We start from the raw sequence: 21379 nt of genomic DNA on the forward strand, positions 1-21379 counted from the left end.
GAACTATATAAATAAGTGATGATTCCCTAACTTTCAAACACAAATCCATTTGCACTCCCATCTCAATCCAAACTACTATTTAGACTATTTCACACTGTAAAATGATTAACTATTTTCTTTTCAACCTAGAATTTAAATGACATAATGCTGAGACATAAATTCTCTAAGAATTGTCAAGTATAGTTGGTATTTTACATTCGTCAAATCCTCCACTATGATGCTTGGTGGAATAATGCAGGCAGCACTTTGCTCTTTCAGAGCAGCCCCTTTCTGTTCTCTGCCCCCTTACATTTCCATCCCCTAAAAGTAATTGCAGCTGATCTTATGTAATATTTCTGTTCTGGTCAGTAGGGGCTTGGTGTGGTTTTTTGGAACAGTTGCCACCTGAATAGGCAAACAATTACCACCAGATTTTTGGATCTTTCCTCTTTAGCCATAGTATGAGGTGAATCATTATTATCCCATGCAGAGTAGGGGTGAGAGGGAAATGAACAAAATACTGATCTGTGGCATAGAAGGGAAAGAAATGATCATTTCTGATCAAGCAGCATGCTGCTTTCCCCTCCCATCCATCACAAATATAAAATAAATCAGAAGCTGTATCTGTAGCTGGTTCTAGGAAATAAACCACCACATTCCAACTTAATAGGCAGATTGTGAGTGCTTCAGCAGGACTTCCCTGAGGACTCCTTTAAAGTAAACCATCACAATGAAACATCCATGTGGAGCCAATGCAGCACCCAAATATTACTAGCAACAACACTGCACAGAAGGTGATCACGACTTATCAAACTTAAAAGCAAAGCTTTGATCACAGCACTAATCAACACTTCTCCAGAAAAGACTCACTGAGAGGCAGGATTTGAGACACATATTGTAAATCATTACACACAAGATTCTTGAATGACAAAGGGTAAAAGATTTAACGAACCAATGGAAAAAAAAGTTCCTGCTATCTATAGCCCCAATCTGAAATCCACTGAACTCAATGGGAATCCATCCATTTGCTTCAATAGGCTTTGGATCAGGGGAAGTAAAACTAGCATCTTTGGCTGTGTGTGTACACTGACAAAAATGGGACCTGTAATTCACATCTGGTGTCACTGCACTGGAGTGAGCAGTAGTAGAAGCTATAGTGTAGACAGGCCTTATGACTGTTGTATCACCCAGCCCTGCCATAAGCAGTACATCTGTACTAGTGGAGAATTCTGCATCCCAGCATACACAAGTCCTCTGATGCCTAAGTTCTTCTCTAGGTTTCACCAGTTTAACTTTGTTATTTCAGTAGTTACCCATGTAGTTTAGCACAAAATTCAGCCAACAGCTATAAAATATACAATAATATGAAGCCCCTATATTTAAAGCAAAACTTCCAAACCAACGAAGATTAGTATGTAACAAGCAAGGGAAATAAATACAAGATTTATATAGGAGTTTTCAAACCAAGGTTTTCAAATCTGCAGTACAATAATTGGCCAAAGATTTTGTAAGTGTGGAACACCCAGCAGTTCCAACTGAGGTCTAAATACTTTCTAGATGTGACAGTGGAGACAAGCAAATTAATATATAGGTCTCATCTGAAAATCTTCCTTATAATTCAAGTGAGGGGGGCACATCAGATTTCAACTGGATCCTTCAGAAATACTATATGCTTCATAGTGAAAGGTTAGATCAGGGGTAGGCAACTATGGCACAGGTGCCGAAGGTGACAGGCGAGCTGATTTTCAGCGGCACTCACATTGGCCAGGTCCTGGCCACCCGTCCGGGGGGCTCTGCATTTTATTTTAAATGAAGCTTCTTAAAACATTTTAAAAACGTTATTTACTTTACATACAACAATAGTTTAGTTATATATTACAGACTTATAGAAAGAGACCTTCTAAGAACGTTCAAATGTATTACTGGCACATGAAACCTTAAATAAGAGTGAATAAATGAAGACTCAGCACACCACTGCTGAAAGGTTAGATCTTATAAGGGTGTAGATTGAGAAAGATAGGGAACCACTAATAAATAGTTCCTATCGTTCTTGTTTTATTCTCAGTCCTGACTTCCCCTTTTTAAAAATGCTCGTTTCCCTATTTTCTTAGGCTACTACAGTTAGTGAGGCAAGTGTAGTGTTAATGCTAAAAAGCTAAGCAATCTCCCTTCCCTTGTCCCCACATCACATTCCACCTTTCTATAGTGAGGGTTGCAGGTAGCCCACACAGATAGGCAGGCAAGGCCTGTTTCTCACTTCACCTACTGTTTCCTAAGGGCAGGAGGTTTGCTGGCCTCAGTTCTTGTGGAGATGTTAACTGAATTTGCAAAGTTCTTTGGACAGGTTTTTAATAAATTTACTTCCATTCACTTGTCAAGGAGCAAAGTACTAGGTCTTCCCTGCCCATCGTTCATAAAGAAAGAAAAAAACTTCAAGATTAGCCTTGCGTTATACCTGGTGTTTCACCTTAGACTATTTCAATTGCTCAGTGTCCACTCCCAAATCTTAAACATCTTAGTTAGGCTTTGCTAAATCCATTATGCACACCCTTATTAAAATAATTCTTCAGCTGACAACGCCAAGCAAATTGTCAGCATTTTCTGCATGAAATAAAACAGATCTAGGTGATTTATTAAATAAGAAATAAATATGGGGATAAAACATGGTCCACTTCCATGCATCCACGGAATAACAAAAATGGCTAAACGCCGATTTATGTTACAAGTGGTGGCTGGCAGTCAGATTGCAGAGCCACTATCGGAATGTTGCATAATAAAGTGATTCTTGGCTCAATAAAATACTCCTCTGCTGAATGACACTGTGGTATCCTCAAATGCCATATTCTAAGGCTTTCTACTTCCCCACCTCACTTTTAATGGCTGGATTCTGAAAATAAATGAGCAGAGAATAATTATCTCTTAGACTTTTCCCCACTAAAGATAAACATTAGTATGTCTGGGTGTACGTATGAAGGCATATTAGAAATTGTGAACTTAATAACAAATTCAATTTTATAGAGAGAGAGGACGTGCTTCATTTTTTTCAGAAACAATCCTTTGACCTCATACTTCACCAGTTTCAGATATGGATTTTTTTGCTCTTTTTATTATTTCTTATTTGAAATATTACTTTCAAAAGGCAACAACAATGCAGAATATGCTGGACTGGCCATGTTAATTTGAGGCAGATCTGGAGTACAAGGAATCCCGAAGAAAAAAAAAAACTTAGATACAGAAACAGCCACCTATCCCTGCCACTGTATAATTATTCCCTAGAGTAGATATTCTATTGCTTCATTATTTTCAGAACTATCCTTCAATAAATGCATTTTTACTAGACAACTTCCATAAAATCCTAAATCACAACACTGATCATCTGTCTCAACCTATGGTACCAAGGAGAAGGTTATTGATACAGGAACCTCTTCATATGACTGAATTAATTGAATTATTCACCATATTCTTTAATCCTTCACAACTCCATATAAACACTAAGAGAGGATTTACACACAATTTGTGTGGGATAAAGGTAACAATTTGAGGGGGAAGTGATAGAGAGTTGCAATTTAGCTTTTTTAGGCGCAGGAGAGGCATGAACTTCAAAGTCTATAAAGAATTATTTAAATGCTCTGACTAGATTTTGCTAGATCAGGGACATAAAGAGATGTGATTCCAGACTGGCCGGCACTGCTATGTTGAAGGGCAGATGCAGTTATATCAGCAAAACTGCACTTTTATTGGTGTAGTTTGTTTTGCTCATGGGTGTGTGAGTGCAGGGTGGGAGGAATGGGGGTGGGAGGGAGTGGCCGGACTCAAACAAACACTTTGCCTGTACACAATACTAGTTTTCTTATACTGGGAAAGTGCATGGTGACATTAAATAGAGTTAAGGAGAGAGGGTTAATCTAAGTAGACAAACAGGAGCCACGAACTCTCAAATTCTAATCCCAACTCCAATACTGACTCCTTGTTGGGTGTCAGGCTCAATTTCTCCACATGTAAAAATGGGGGTAGAGTTACCTGTATACTTCAGACAGACGTTTCTGAGGAGCATTTAATTAAGTCACTCACTAAAGCTTTGTTTGGCATTCTACATGAAACAACATTTACCAGTCTCAGAGTTCACTATCTATGTAGGCAAAATACAAACAAACATGGATGAGAACAACATACAAAGCATGCAAATGGGCAGTTATGACAGGTATGGAGCAGACCTGTTTATACATACACGCAGTAAGAACAACAGTAATAAAATATTAAAACTAGGCAATGTGAGAATAAGTATTCAGAAAAGTTCAGATCTTTCTTTATTCAAAACACTTTATTTTGACCAAGTCATCACAACACCAGTCAGTCAACAATTAACATATTCACAGATTACTATTTTAAAAAGAATTAACCTTTGCAATATGACTTATCCCAAAAACAGACACATGCAGCTCGGGCCAACCAAGTGCATTATTTTTGGTAAGTGAGAATTAAAGGGCAAAGTCAAGGAGCCCCTACAGGAGAATGCCCTGGCAGCCACTCTTTCCCTTTCTTGAGTGCCTCCACCATGTTCTCTTTTCTCCCCTGAGTCTCTCAGCTGAGATGGACTTTGGTACCAAAGTCCAAGGTCCACCTTCTTTTAGCAACCAGAAGTAGGCAAAGAATAAAGTGCCTAGTCACAACTAGGACAACAGACTGACTTCTTCCTACCATTCCCTCAGGAGACAGAAGCAGACTGTATCTGTGTGAGGAGCAGTTTTTAAAATTTAAAAAAGGCTTGAGACAGGTTGGGGAATTCATCTCCACCTCTGGATATTGCTGAACCATTCCTGCTATTGTTGATTTGTCCCTGGCTCATTAAGAAGATAATCTGTCAACATTCTATTTTGCCTGTGGAAATCAATCAGATTTATGTCAAATAGCACATATTTCCAAAATACATTTGCTGCAGGAGGGCATCCCTGCACTCTGCGATAAGGGGCCTTGTTTCCTTCTTTGCCCTTCAAGTTGCTCCATTCAAACAATGCAGTGAGAAGGAAAGAGAGGACATCAGAGATGCCACTATTGCCTAATACAATACAACCATGCTCCATGTCTGAAATTTAGCCTTTGGCCAACAATTTAAAAGAATTCCTATAATGTTCAAATTTGGTGCGTTACTAATGCTTAATGAAGACAATGCTTTTTATAGATTCAATTTTCTCTAAGAGTCAATCTAAGCTTTTCTTGATCCTTAGCAAGTCAGCAGTAATTGTAAAAATCTGTACATCAAATTTTTCTTTTACTGGATTTACTGTTTCCAGAACATAAAAATCAGATGAAAAGGCTATGAATTTTAATATTATTTCATCTGCAAGTTACCTTTTATTCAAAGTTTTCTAATATTTTATGCTTGATTATGCTGTAGGCTCAAAGCTTTCTGATTTTTTCCTGCAATTCCAGTACTTTTGCATCTAAACTCATTAAGCTGCAGTTAAAGGTTAAATACTGTTCAATCTGGTACATATCTGTTTTATATAGTAACTCGGAACTATATGAATGCCAAAACTTTTGTATAAAAGTGACATTTGTTAACCTTGTTTCAAATATATTTCCTGGGGGAAAGCAAACTTTAAAGACAGAATAGACTTACCTCTCTCATTCATATCCCCAAAATTTTAAATGATTAGCCTCTAAAAATTTATAAAATTATTTATATCTGTCTGCATATTTGGGATTTGAATATCTGGGGAATTATCTGATATATCTTTCTTCAACGAAAGATGGGAATTGAGTCAATCAGGATTGGATGGACAAGTCAGATCATGATGAAAAAGAAACCGTATATAAATTTGCCATACATCTTAGAGCTTTAATTATTTCATTAATTTCTGTTTATGATGCTTGAGCTAAGATACTTATATAGTGTGTGTTGGCCTAAAATGGGATTTTGGGGCTGCTACAAAAACTATTTGCATGTTTACTACATCCATTAACCAACCTGACATATATACTTTAACAAAAAGAATATATGGGGTAAAATTCTGGTACCACTGAAATCAGGATTTCAATCCTTGTCTCTCTCTCGCTTTTAAATACTTAACAGCATTTTAGCCCATATCAGTGTTAAAGGATTCCTTTAAGGCAAGACCTGTCATGGTGGGTAATTTAAAAAGGGCAAATGTTAAGATCCAACAACCTTGAAAATGTCTCCTGAAAAATATAGTAGTTTTTAACAATAAAATTGTAATGAAGTAGCAGGGAAAAGGGTTTTTTTTTTTTTAAAAAAAACAAAACAAAACACAATTCTTCCTGGAAAATAATGCTATTTTACAGGTAATTTCCGTCAAAGATATATACCTTTAGTTTCCTGGAAATCTGATCCACCTACAGTATTTGCATGTTGAAACAAGATGAATATATCACTACAATTTAGAACACACCTAACTGGTGTATTTTAGGTAACATGTTTAGTTGCTAATATATGAAATCTTCAAAGCTTCCACCTTTTATTAATGTGAATATTGGTCAATATTCCCATGCTGATTAGACAGCTTCTTTTGCTTGAAGTCTAGTCACTGAAGTAATTAAAGGAGAAAGCTACTGCAAAGATTGCAACTGCAGCTGCTATTACCACACCTAAAACAACAAAGGAAATACAACTTGTGTGAGTAAAGAGGAAAGTATAATCACCGCAAGTCAGGGTGTGAAGAAAAGGAAAAGTGGGAACAATGAGAGTCATTTTTAACATTGCTGAGTAGCACTACAATGCCTAAAGGTCAGATTATATTGTTAGTCATATAAATTCATTTTACAAGATAATCTACATAAATTATTTTTCAAAGTGCAAAGTTCTTCAGAAATTCAATTAATTATAAACTCTACTCTTATGGGCCAGGTCACCAAAAGTCTAACGCATCAACTCTGCCTTATGGCTTGATGATAGCAAACTGACTCTCAGATTAAAGGTTTAAGATAAAAGGGACACAAACAAGTTTAAACTTAATCAATTTCAATACATGAATTAAATGGGTTTCAGATACTGCATTTGCCCCAGGTTCCATGGTCAGTTTTTGTAGTTTTATAATCACATTTTCCTATTGTTTTAAAATGTTTCTCCCCAGTGTTGTTATGCAGAAGATACACAAAACACAAGCAGGGCTAACTGGCTGAATGTTGAGAGGAAATGACTGACATATGCACAAACAAGCAAGCAAGCCAAAAAATTTAACCTCCAGGTTACAGAAATGTAGATGTTACTTGTAAAAATATTAAATAAAACAAATGTCATGTATAAGTACGCTTTAAGTTGGTGTTGTAGTTGTTTCACTGACAAATAAAATACCAAGTATAAATCAAGATAGAGACAGTCTATCTAGTCACATTTTAAAAAGGAAAGATTTTCATAAATTGTTTAATACAATTTCTTTGCTCACCAGCATGATGTCTGCACCAGGGACTATCATACAATGTTGATTGAGGAAAAACTTCTGTGATGGCTGGAATTCATTACCAAGGTAGCACAGCTCATCCTTGCAAGCAGCATAGTGATAGCCGCACAAGCACTGATACAAGTTAATTCATATGTTCATTCAATGCACCTTGGAAGAAGCCACTTGCCTATTCTCTTTCTTAATTGTCAAAAGAGAGGATATTAAAATGGTGGCTTCCCAGAAAGCAATAGCGCTACCTCAGCCATTTGTTTTAAGGGTAGGTTTCCTTATTATCTGTTTTATGGAACTTGGATCTGGTTCTGATTCTGAGATATGCTGATCACCTACAACTGGAAATATTTTTAAAAGGCTACTGATGTTATATTTAAAATCACCGCTACTATATTGTTTCTCTTATCAGGATTAAAGTTTCTTTTTAAATATCACAAACCCCTCATGCTGCCTCATCAATATTTCATTATTTGCTTTAGACTTTATCCTACAAAATGCTGAACACTTTGGTCTTGATGTAGCAAAGCACATAAGTATGTGTTTAACTTTAAGCATGACAGTCAGATGCCAACAGGACTACTCACATCCTTAAAATATGACCTTAAGTGCATGGCTAGATCAGGGCCAGAGTGCAAGCAATCCAGTCACACAAGTTCATCTATGCAGACATCATCTGCTGCGGGCTACTGGCTCCGACCTTCTCTGCACTGGAAAAGACCCTGAGTAACAATGCTGCAAAGCTGGCAGACTACTGCAAGACATGGCGCGCCTTCAGTCTAGCATCAGGAAGACAGTCTCTAACACATTCCACCTTCACATGCCAACCTTCAGAGGGAATTGAACATCATAACGAATGGCCAGAGGCTGAAGCATATCTAGTTTACTTGGCGCGACCCTTGACTGAACACTGACATACAAAAGCCACCTGAGCAAGAAAGCAGTGAAGGTCAAGACATGCAACAACCTTCTCAGCAAACCGGCAGGTTCTTCATAGGGAGTAGATGCTCCAACCCTAAGGACTTCAGCCCTTGCCATCTCGTACTCAATAGCAGAGTACTGTGCACCAGTATGGAGACGGCTGGCACACACCAAAACTTGTTGATGTGAAACTCCTCTCAACCATGTGCATCATCACAGGAAGTTTCTGACTGATTTGTCTTCCATGGCTTCCAGTTCTGAGCCATACTGCTCCCTCTCAATCAAGAGGGAGATTGCAGCTGGTAAGCTGCTTGATATGGTACGTGCCAACCCAAGCTTGCCCTTGTTCAACAACCTTTCTAACCCACATCTTTCCTCACGGCACTCACTGTGTTTGAGGCTGCCATGCCAGGATGTGACAGCGGAGTCCCTGTGGCAGGAAGACTGGTACTTAATATCAACCACCAATCAGTTCCTCGTCACAGACCCTACAGCTCAACTACCTGGCTTCAACCTGCCACATCACCACTGGGCCCTTCTTAACTGATTCCAGATTGGGCAAGGCCTCTGGTGGAGCCAACTAGACTGCAGCTGCGTGGTAGATCAAACAATGATACACATTGTAGAGGAGTGTCCGCTAACCAAATTCAGTGGTGGACTCCAAAAGCACCACTTGGCCACTAAGAACGCTATTGCTTGGCTCGGCGAATATGCAAAGACTAAATAAATAAATGTTCAGTAAACTGCAAAACTGAGTCTTTGAAGAGTGAACCAAATAATCTCTGAACTTTTAGCAAGCACATAACTATTTGGCTTAAGCCCACTGAAGAACATGTCACTTTTTTTCCTCCATTTACTAACCCTATGCTTTAAACTCTAAACTAAATTATGCCGTTTACTATGTCCTCACATCCTGAAATTACTATCACTATTGTGGGAACAAATGACAGTGAAAGACTATACATTATCAGTTCTACAGTACCTTAATGGGCTTATCTGGAGGTAACATACCCATGTTTTGTTGAAATTTCAATAGTAGTGTTGCTTTTGTCAATTGCATCTGTTGCGTGTCATCTGTGTTGTCGACAGGTGGATTTATATCAACTGCATGAAATAGAGATATAAGTTTAGCAAAACCAAGTATTCATTCAAAGTTTATAAAAACACATCTATATTTTGCAATCACAATAATTCAAAAAGAACATTAAGTTTATAACTCCTGATCTGCTCTACGAGTGGATATATTTACCATTTTGTATTATCATCAGTAGTAGTAAAGTATCTGTACTAGAACTTGAGCTGTTCAACCTATTCATGATCTGGAAAAAGGGGTGAACAGTGAAGTGGCAAAGTTTGCAGACAATACAAAATTATTCAAGATAGTTAACTCCAAAGCAGACTGCAAGGAATTATAAAGGGATCTAACAAAACTGGGTGACTAGGCAACAAAATGGTAGATGAAATTCAACCTAGATAGGTGCAAGGTAATGCATATTGGAAAAAACACAGTAATATACAATGATGGGTTCTAAAATAGCTGTTATCACCCATGAAAGATCTTGAAGACACTGTGGATAGTTCTCTGAAAACTTCTGCTCGAAGTGCAGCAGTCGTCAAAAGAGATATACTATTGTATGTCAAGAATTATTATAAAAGGGATAGAAAATAAGATAGAAAATATCATGCCACTATATAAATGCATGGTGCTCCTCCACCTTGAATACTGTGTCCAATTCTGGTCACCCAATCTCAAGGAGGATACACGGGAACTGAAAAAGGTCCAGAGAAGGGCAACAAAGATGATCAAGAGTACAGAATGGCTTCTATAGGAGGAGAGTCTAAAAGATTAGGGCTGCTCAGCTTTGAAAAGAGATAACTGGGGAGATATGGGGAGATAGAAGTCTTTAAAATCAGGAATGGTGTGGGGGGGGAAGTGTTATTTACTCCATCTCACACACAAAAACCAGGAGTCACCCAATGAAATAGGCAACAGGTTTAATACAAACAAGAGGAAGTACTTTTTCCACATAATGCACAACCAACCTGTGGAACTCATTGCTATGATGTTGTGATGGACAAAAGTGTACCTGGGTTCAAAATGGACCTTGATAAGTTCACTGGGGATAGGTCCATCAATGATATTAGTCAAGATCATTAAGGACTCAACCCCATGCTCAAGGCAATCCTATACCTCTGATGACCAGGAGCTGGGAGTGAAAAATATGTATGGGTAACTCCATAACTGCCATTCTGTATGCTCTCCCTGAAGCTCTGGTACAGGCCACTGTTGGAGACAGGATACTGGGAAAAATGGACCAGATTTAGTATGGTAGCTCTTATGTTCTTATTGGTAATAATAGTAGCAGCAGCATAGCACCAACAAAATGCTAAGTGCTTTACAAACCAGTTAAAGAGACAAAAAGGTAAAAATGTAAAAAAATACTTAAGTGACTTACATTCCTAAGGCCCATTTTCAACAGTGACTTTGACACTTAGAGCTGAAGTCATTTTTCACAATTCCAGAACCTCCACTCCAAGAAGTTTAAAAGCTCAGGGCTAGAAGCTTAGATTTAAGCACATAAATAGAATCACTTAAGCGAGTAATGTTAAGTTAATAGGAAAACTGACACGAGTAGTTACTCAGGTACATAATCGTCCATAGGACTGGGTTCTGAACTGGGGATTTACAAGAAGAAACTAAATTATTTCTTCTTAGAATGAAAAACAAACTTTCAGTTTTGTTTGTTTTACTGCATTTTGTCTCCTTGTGCTGTTGGCAGTAGCTGAAATGCAAGGCTACATAGAGTATTTTTTTTCAAAATCATGACTAAAAATAGTTATAAAGGAGACCACAGAAACCACCATTTAGATGTGAAAATATTTCATCTATTATTGTTACAGGTAATACCTAAGATTACATAATAAAGAGATTGGATGGGGAGGGGAGGGAATATCTTTTTTTGGTTTATTTTGTGCGTTTGACAGAACCTCATGTGTAGTTAGTTTCACCCATCCCCAGCTGGATATCTCTTATCCCTGTATAGAAAAACTCCAAAATATAGGAGAGAAAAAATTTAAATTGGGAAATCTGATTGTAAAACTTCAATTAAAGATGGGAATGGGAGGTGGTGCTCAGGGGCAATGTAATGACAAAGTACTTTTCACTTATTTTTTAAATACTGGGTGGGTTTCAACTTGACAGTGCCTCTCAATGCACTGCCCTCCTGTAAACACATTGAGACTATGTATTTTTAACAATATTAGTTAGACACACACACTGGACAAAGCATCCATTAACCAATGCAAAAATATGGCACATAGGGTTCCCAAACACTGAAGTCCTTTAGTTTTTCCATAGAAAAAGTACAGCCCAGACAGTACACCTCTTTGTCTGTATACTTCAATTCTGGCCAATTTTTGAGACCGGAAGAATAAATTTAGAATCCAGTCTTGTGTCTATACTAAAAGTGCCAATGGTTTGGCGGACACTTGTCCAGTTATAACTAGATTGAGCTCACTAACTGATTTCATATATAGAGGAAAACATATTGGCCACTGTTGACGTAGACTAGAAATAAACCACCGATCTAAAGTTGAAGGGCTCTGTATCGCAGCCAAATAATGGCACTTTCAGAATATGTGAGTTTTCCCCCTCAAGTATAAAACAGTTTTATGATTTACTTTAAGCATACACATAAAAATTCACCCAGACTGCTTCAGGTGTGCAATAAACAAGTGACTACATGGGATGAATCTATTAATACTAATCTGCCAATGGTGCAAGCAGGGGCTTCTATTGGTATTTTCTGTAAAAGTGAAGTTCCACTGGATGTAATCTGGGAAAAGTTAAGCCTAAGCGTTCCCCATCTCCCACTCCCAAGTATGTTTCAATGTGTTCTTGCACCAGAATCCTTAAAGGTTGGCCTTGTTCTAGTTAGAAAAAGATTTTCTATCTAGCAACTAATAATAATAATAATTTTAAAAATCACTTATATTAAGGAGGAGCTTTGAGCACCATGTGATTTCACATTTCTAAGTAATATATCTTTAACTTAGACCCAGTAACTTTATCTTTTAGTCAAAGAAGAAGAACAAAAAAGAAAGCACAGCCAATTATCAGCAAATGTAAGGAAATGGAGACAGGAATCTAAAAATCATAATACAACCTGTCAGTTGCTGGGTAAATATCTGAAATTTATTGACCATTAAAGAGGGTATAGCATTCAAGTTAGTAGCATGATGAAGATGAAAATGTATTGTTGAGCTGCAGGAACAAAATAATACGAGCAGGATCCTAGCCTGTATCAAAATAATATATTATGAACATGACAAGGGAAATTATACAGTGAAATCTGTCTTAAGCAACCACTCAAGGGATCAAAGTCAATACTCACTGGAGGTAGCAATTCAACACAGGTAGAGCAGAATTGGACGTTGTATGTTTGGAGATACTCTGGGGTTGTCTTCTAAGACATGCTTTGCCTAAAAGAGTGGTTTTTCATACAGGTTTCACTGCACCATTGTACCATAGCAGGGTATGGAGGCACCACTTGCAGTATAATATTATACTGTATTATGTCTTGGCTGTTATAAGTTACTTTTTGGATTTTGCAGAAGTAGAATCTAGATAAAGGAAGTTTTACTTTGTCTAAATATAAACGGAACTCCTCATAAGCGAGGCTGCCAGACCCATTCATTAATCTAGAGGAATCACTGCTGAGCAATACAAGGCAGCGCCCTTTGTCTCACGCACTCAGAGAAATTGCTACACTTCCAGAAGTACTTTCACCATTACATCACCAGCTATTGGAATAAGTTTAAACTGGATCTTGACTGATCAGATGGGTGGCCGGTGTATCATCTGATATGACTGATGTATGGCTAGCTTATGAAATTCTAATGCCATATAAAACTTACACACGAATTATGTCATTTAAAAATCAACCAAACTTCCTCCCTTTGTGAAAACATGTTTCTACATGTTTTTACTCCAGAAACCAATAGCCTTGTACTGGACATATTTCAGCATTGCAACTAACGAACACAATTGCTTATCAACTTATTTAACAGGATGCAGAGGTTTCAAGTGCTAATCAAGAATAAAACTTGCATCATGTGTTCATTTACTACAGTTACCAGAAGATTTAAGTATCAAAAATACCATGGTTTTTCCACAGAAAAAATACATATGCTCATCAGTTTACAGTGTGCGTGGAGATCTGCAGATCAAATATAGCAGTGCAAAAAATAATTTGATATTTAAGAACCTATTAAAAAGAAAAGCTAGAAACATTGTGCTCTTTCTAAATATATGTTTTAATAATGGTCTCAATTTCATAATAAAGCTCAGAATTTTGCATTCAGAAAAAACAACCTTTTTCAGTCAACATTTAAAAATCTTCATAACTCTGGTCAGGGTAATGTTGCTGGGGAGAGGGAAAACCCCATCAGGTTTATATGGCTCTGTGATGGCATTCCTACAAGCACAGTTATCACTTCGGGGGCTGTTACTCTTGAGAAGGACATTAATGCACATGGTTCACAGGATGGATTAGAAATAAATAAAATAAATAAATAATATACATACCTGTTCTTCGTAGTAACCCAAAGAAGATTAAAGCCTAGGACACACAATGCCCAAATCTAAAGCAGCATTGATATAACGCTGTGTACAATTACCTAGTGCAGATGCTTTCTAATGCCAATACTCTCTGTGCTTTAAGTTCTGGCGAAGGCAAACTAACTTAAGAACAAGTGATCGATAAGCGATTACAGCTACTAAAATTGTATTTGTGTTAACCTACTGAACGTATTTTATTTGTTGGTGCCAGGAGCTAGGATTTAGTGAAGCCAATCGCTAATGCAAAGCTTTCAGTTGCTCATGTCAAAGCACTGAAGTACCATGGAACTACAATCTGAGAATTGCTTATACTTTTCAGATACTACTGGCTACTTCTTACTATTTTCCGTTTTAAAATGTTAAAGACTGAACCACTGCAGTGGGTCATTAGCAGGGGCCACATTAAAAAGATATAGTCAAAACGCTTGTTACCAGCAGAACATGTGGATCTAGTATAAAAATAACTACGTCATTCTGAACGGAAAAATGGAACTCATCATAATAAATGAGCAAAAGAAAACTAATTCCAACGTACACAGTCAACTCTACAGCAATATTTCACATTTTCCAAACATTTGTGACTTAAGACATTACAGAACTATAGAATAAAACTCCTCTAACCACATGGGGGGGAAGAGGATAGGGTAAGAGGAGAGAGAGAGAGAGAGAATGAATATGCCTCAGATATTAAGATATATTATGGGCTGTATTCTCCAACCACAACATTTGACTCTCTCACCTGGAAAGGGCTATTTTTTTCCTTATGAGTTAGTCAGCCAGAAACTGTGGTCAGGTGATATAGGAGTGAAACTCTATATAGCTAACTATACCACAAAATACTTCTACTTTTAAAATAGAAAAGTATGAAAAAACCTCATCACTGGAATACAAAAGTTTATAGAGAGTGTTAATTATGATGAAAAAAAGGAGTTATTTAGCGTGCAATGAAATTCCATGTTAATTACCTTAAATAGAGAGCACTCCCCCCACCCAAAAAATAGTCTGGCACAATATATTTGACACAGGCAAATTCAAACTCAGACTAATGAGATACAAAACCCAAACAAAACTCCCAAGAAAAACGCTGGAAATACATTTTTACATTTACTGTGAAAACATTTGTTTTGATTAAAGCATTGTTCTGGTTAAAATACTGCGCTACTGAGCAAGTTCTTGACTAAAATATAAAGAGGTCAGAAAGTTCATATCTGGCGCAATTTTTTAACTTTTAGGCTTTAAGAAAAATCTATTTATAAATGCCTCATGAAATAAGGTCACCAATAACTCATGGACACACTGAAATCATGGAGTTTTAAATTAAATTACATTACTTGCTTGATAGAAGCCATGTATATTTGTACATTGCTACAATAAAAGATTTAAGATTATTTTTGCATTTTTGTGGGTTGTGACTAATACCAACATTTTTGCCATCTTATCTTGAACAAAGCTCTAGATACCTGAAGTGCTGATATATGACACAACCCACGAGAAAGCAAAAACATATGAAGTATATCTTTATCATATATAAAATATGGCAGTCTTAAGCCTCTTATTCTGTAATATAAGTAAGTATATATCAAAGGTGTAATTATACTAGTATACACAAGAGCTACACAATATAAAGTTTGCATCAGAGCTTAATGCTGGCTTTCAGCATAATGTAATGAACTTGAATAAAGTCTGTTTGTGCTTTTGGGCAATTTATCCATAATCCCTGCTGTAGTCTAATTTGGTTCTTTACTCAGATGCTATATTTACCTATGTTTACTTCCTCGGCTATGTGTATAGCTTCCCCATGCACAACTTGATCCAATATCTCAAAAAAACGCTCTTGGATTTCACCAGTCATTTCATCTCCAAATTTATAATCACACAGCATCACGTTTGATCCAGCAATAGAGGCAAACACTCTGTGAGGCAAGGCATGATATTCTCTCTCAGAATCTAGAAAGAAAGAAAGAAGGAAAATACTATACAAGAACTTGTGTAGCTATGGCACAGACTTTTCAATAATCAGCATACATTACACAAACTGTTGTAAAAAGGACTGTCCAAGGCATCATGTAAAAGTCTGATTTCAAATATTTCCAATCTAATTATTACTGTTTCATGTATGTTATAGACACTTATATTTGTAAATGGAAATTATATTCCTATTAACTAAAACTTTTAATGTATTTTTCACATAACCCGCTCTTCAGTGGTCCTTAGAAATAGCCAAACGACCTTAAAAATGATTATGAATTGAGAATGTTGACCAGGCCCCTTATCACTTTAGAAATGATACAAAGAGCACTCACAGGAAGGTTGGAGATAAAGGAGTTGATGCATATGCCAAACAGTACGCAATTTCAGCATCATAATGGATAGCAAACAATTAGTTATTGTTTTATGTAGTTAACAGCCATGGAGTACAAGCGCCACCTAAAGAGAGAATGGAAAACTGCATGCAAACAATAAAATCTACTACTGCCACATTCCCCACTTTAGATAATGTTAGCTAAAATAATACTTACAATGAGGTTATTTCTCAGTACACATAGCACCATAAACATAACTTAATGTCATCCTAAAGTAGATGAAGAAGACTATTTGGCAGCATTCAATTTTCCTTTTAGAGTCAAACAGTTGCCTTTTTTTTTTTTTTTAAATACACCCCAAAACACCATAAGATATTTTCCTCCTCTCCAACTTAGCAGATCTTAGGTAGGAGAAATTAACGTTTCACACAGGTGATGGCATGGCATTGTCATTTTAAAACATTCCTTTAAAATTGTTATACAGTATGTAGGATAATGAATGGAGTTGCATGAACCAACTGGGATGGTATTAGTATACTAATTTGGTCTCACAGTTTGTAATTATATTAAGATAGCAAAAGTTTACTATTATGGAGAATAAATGTATGTAGTGAAAATAATTCTGGCCTTGAAATTAATACAAACCTAGACAGCCTTATGCTGAGCTGACAAGCAAGATATATAGCTTTTTATTTAAATGTAAAGTGAACTTTGTATTTTATATATATACGAAACCTCAGAGGTGAAATACTGGAGAATTTAACACCACGTGGGCGACATTTGTAAATCTGGACAGGAGCATAACAATTCCCATATTAGATCAGACCCGAGGTCAATCTAGTCCAGTTTCCTGTCTCTAACAATGGTCAGCATAAGATGCTTTAGAGAAAAGTGTAAGACTCCTGCTGCAGGCAAATGTGGTATGGTCTGTCCCCATGTTAGGTCTCCTCCAGATCCCTAAGAGTTAGGATATGGATAATTCCTTTTTGAATCTTGCCAAGTTCGGTATATTGTTTATTTCACTGTTGGGTGGGGACATCACAAAAACAACTGGCTGATTCTGACTAAGTAGCAAAGCCCTTCTGTATTAGAGATCTTGAGGCTGTGTCCATGACTATGGGTTAAACCTTACTGTACTCAGGGTCAGCTATGCCAAGAAGGGAATAAAGTGGAAGTTTAATTTACACTCGGGGCAAGAAGGCATTTAATAAACATTATAGGGGTAAAATGCAGGTCCAAAGAACAATGCCTGAAGTTGAATGGAATCCTTCTGAACTGGATAGCTGGGGAAAAAAAAAAAAAAAGAGAGGCAAAGGAGTGACAAGTAGAATTTGTGTTGCCTGATACATTTGTTTCCCTCTAACACCACCCAGATTTCAGTACTTCAGATTAAATCCTGATGGACTACAAAAGGCAGGAACTCCAGGAAAACAAAGGCAAATTACATTAGAAAAAGATAATTTGCTTTCCTTCTCTAGGCTTACTTTTTTTCTCGGGTGCCTCATTTATAAGCAGATCTTCAAACAATATTTCACAGCGATCAGAGAGTGTGTTTATTATATCCCTCTTCAAAGCCTGCAAGGACAAAACAAAACACAATGAACAACACGTAAGCCAGTTTGCAAGGTATTTGTGATTATCAAGAAATAACCACAGTGTTTTAAAAAACAAAAAAAGTCTCAGTTTGTCCGATGCATTTAGGCCAACTTAACAGTGATATGTACTAACAAAATCAAAATATAAAATATAAAAAAAAAAGACTGACAAAGAGAACTTAGGATCAAAAAACCAAAACTTTCCCTTTCAGTTTTCCTACCATAATAATAACAAATCATCAAGAAGTGTGGCTTTGCTATTATCTGTTTGTTTTAAATAAGCTTAAATATTGAAATTAAAGCATCTGACCAAACTCAGGAGACTGGGTTATATTCTTGGCGCTACCACACATTTCCTGTGTCTTCTTGGCCAAGTTACAGGCTCTCTTTAATACTTCCCTATTCCAACAAAGATTTTGAAAAACTTCAGACATTAATGTCTTGGCACTCCACACACATAGTGATAGCCTAATTATTCTATAGAGACAAATACTGCCCTCACATACACTCCTCCTCCATTAAAACCACTCCCTCCATTGAAACCAATCAGAGTACAATATAGCCCGTTACTATAACTGGTCTGTTAAATAAAACTGTTTTATGTGATTAGGGGGTTTCCTTTTGTTAAACAAAATAGCAGTTATGTGTTTATAGTGCTTTTTAGTTATTCAAAATGCTAGTTTGATTTTAAGAAGGTGTTGCTAGTCAAAAGTTAGTAATGTTAGATTTATAAAAACTGCTTCAAGTCACAATATTACCTGTGTTGTGTTATTGATTTTTATGTATTTTTATTATGAACATTGGGGGTGCAATCTTGTCCCCATTAAAGTCTGTAAGAGTTTTGCTATACTGTCCAATGGGGCTTGAATTTTATCCTTTGCCTTTAGTTTGGCTATGTTTACACTAGTTCCTTTTGTTGGTATAATTTATGTCACTCAGGGGTACGAAAAAACATCCCTCTGAGCGATGTAAGTTACATCAACAGAAGCGGCGGAGTGGACAGCACTATGTCAGTGGGAGATACTCTCCTGCTCATTGGTGGAGGTTTAATTATGTCAGTGGGACAGCTTTCTCTCATAGGCATACAGCAGCTACACAGGAGATCTTACAACAGTGCAGCTGAGCCACTGTAAGGTCTCTAGTGTAGACATAGCCTAAATCACGAACAGAAGTAGGAGATTATATGTACTCTGATAGACCTAAGCCAGTTGGGGACAGCAGAGTAATAGAAGGGAGATATACTGGCCACTGAATAGGCAGTTTTCTGTTCCTTGAGTGACCAGAGCAGGGGCTGTTCCAGGCTAATGAGAACACATGACTCCAATTAACCTGCTAAGAGCCAGGTGAGGCAGTTAAGCACCTGACTCTAATTAAGGCCCCTCTGATGCTATAAAAGGGCTCACTACAGTCAGGCCAGGGGGAAGCGTGTGAGAGGAACTGGGGGCAAGAGGAATGCAAGAAGCTGAGAGTGAGTAGGCATACTACTGGAGGACTGAGAAGTACAAGCTTTATCAGACATCAGGAGAAAGGTCTGGTGGTGAGGATAAAAAAGGTGTTGGGAGGAGGCCATGGGGAAGTAGCCCAGGGAATTGTAGCTGTTGCCCAGCTGTACCAGGAGGCACTCTAGACAGCTGCAGTCCACAGGGCCCTGGGCTGGAACCCGGAGTAGAGGATGGGCCCAGGTTCCCCCCATATCTCCCAACTCCTGATCAGACACAGAAGGAGTTGACCTAGACTGTGGCTTCTACCAGAAGGGAAGGTCTCTGGGCTGTTTCCTGATCCACAGGGTGAATCTGTGAGGTGAGCAAATCTGCCAGTAAGCACAAGACTCACCAAGGTAGAGGAGGAACTTTGTCACGTACGATTTCAAAACATGTGGTCTGTTACCAGGCAGAAGGTTGCAACATGGAAAAATACTGACTGTCATGTTCAGTACTTTTTTGGACAATATTAGAAGTGCAGCAAGACAACAGAAAAGATCACTTTGATTTAGAAGTACTACTCTAAGTACATTTTAAAAGAGTAACTGGAGTATCTACTCTGCCTACATTTTTCCTCTAGCAAGTACAAAAATATGTAACATACAAAAGTAATTCCTTTAATTTTAAGAAAACTTTACACCAACCATTACCACCACTAGACTAAGAGTAAGTTAGGTTTTCTTAGGAGGACAAAACACACCAGAAGAGACCTAAAATAAACTGCTTCTAAATAAAATTAAACTTCTGAAAAAATTATTTCTTGCATGATAAAAAGGACTTCCAAAAATTCCAAACTATCATTCTAGCTGTCTGGAGTTCAGAAGTTTTGGAGCTCAGTTTAGACCTCTATTATCCTACCAAAGGCAAAGGTAGAACAATAATTTTATGGTTCCAGTAAAATATTCGGGAAAAGCAATGAAGGAGTGTGATCACTACATTCAATACCTGAATAGCATCTTTAACTTTTGGCTTGTTATTATGGATGTAAGCTCTGCATTTCATAGCACCTTTAAGATTTATGGAACCACTGCAGACTTGCACAGTTGCTGTAGATCTGTGGCCTGAACTCTGGGACTGAAAGATAAACACATTTCCATTACAATGTTAACTATGCATCTGCAATATGGTCAATCATGAAGTCACTACATATTTCAATTAACTTAAAATGTTAAGTATTGGTAAAATGTGTTTTCCCCTCACAGTTTATACTTTTAAGCAAATAACTTAAATATGAAGATCTGTCTTAACAGTTTTTTGTCTTTTTCTCATTGGTAAATTCTTTAAAATTTGCTTTTCCAGGAACTTATCCTTTCTTGCAATTAATGTATTTTGTCTATTTGCATGCTGATGAGAAGTAAACATCAATGGTGATGCTAGCAAGGTTGTGAAAATAGTTCCCTCTGCTTGTTTTTGAAGTTTGGTCACTACTGTTTCAACTACAAAAAAAATAAGCATTTTGCACATACTAGGGCTAGAGAATTAATTTTATTTTCAAACAGCTTGTTAATATTAATACAGTATCTTCCCAGTAACCTCCCTTGTACATTACTTTTTGAAGCCTTTAAGTGACAAAGTTTGTCTATTTACTGTATTAGTAAGTCCAATCTAGAATATCTACGTTGTGGTGTTTGAGTATTTTTCTTAAAGCAGAGTCATCCACCAGTCTTAGAATTAATTAGGAAGAGATTTTTATCTGCTCATATTTGGAACTAGATCAAAGCTAATATCCATGGAGTCCCTAACCGATTTTAGGGCAAAGTTTCTGTGGCAAGAGGAAGACCATTATGGAAATCCCTTCAGTGTGATGCTCTCCCTTGACTATTCCAAAGATGTTCACAGAACAATCAGTTATTCTAGTATAAACAATATTGTTAGAGACTGATAGTTTGACTGTAAACATCTGCCCTTTGCACACAGCATAAATGGGCATGTCTCACAAGAAAAAACTTGCATTATTACTATTTTGATTAAATTTAAAGATGTCATGAATTTTGTGTAACCATCAACAGGCCACTTGGGCCCTGATCACACAAGGATTTGAAAGGAGGCACTTTTTTACCTTTTTTTTTTG

The 21379-nt window shown here is 37.1% G+C and overlaps 1 protein-coding gene across 6 annotated transcripts in view; it reads right to left on the bottom strand.

Annotated features, from left to right (window-relative positions):
- Window positions 1-4281: 4281 nt before the first annotated feature.
- ODR4 (odr-4 GPCR localization factor homolog) overlaps window positions 4282-21379 on the bottom strand; it is a 38884-nt gene continuing 21786 nt past the window's right edge. For 4 of the 6 annotated variants that reach the window (XM_032783441.2, XM_032783442.2, XM_032783444.2 and 1 more), the window contains 5 exons: window positions 20254-20382; window positions 17717-17807; window positions 15691-15876; window positions 9321-9413; window positions 4282-6585 (listed from right to left, as the gene is read on the bottom strand). In XM_032783441.2, the coding sequence (XP_032639332.1) occupies window positions 6518-6585; window positions 9321-9413; window positions 15691-15876; window positions 17717-17807; window positions 20254-20382 (567 nt within the window). In that variant the 3' untranslated portion in view covers window positions 4282-6517. Of the gene's footprint in view, window positions 6586-9320; window positions 9414-15690; window positions 15877-16306; window positions 17516-17716; window positions 17808-20253; window positions 20383-21379 lie in introns of those variants that run through there. The other 2 variants (XM_032783445.2, XM_075067863.1) reach the window with 2 other exon arrangements.

This window comes from Chelonoidis abingdonii, chromosome 7 (assembly GCF_003597395.2).
Source record: "Chelonoidis abingdonii isolate Lonesome George chromosome 7, CheloAbing_2.0, whole genome shotgun sequence".
NCBI lineage: Eukaryota > Metazoa > Chordata > Testudines > Testudinidae > Chelonoidis > Chelonoidis abingdonii.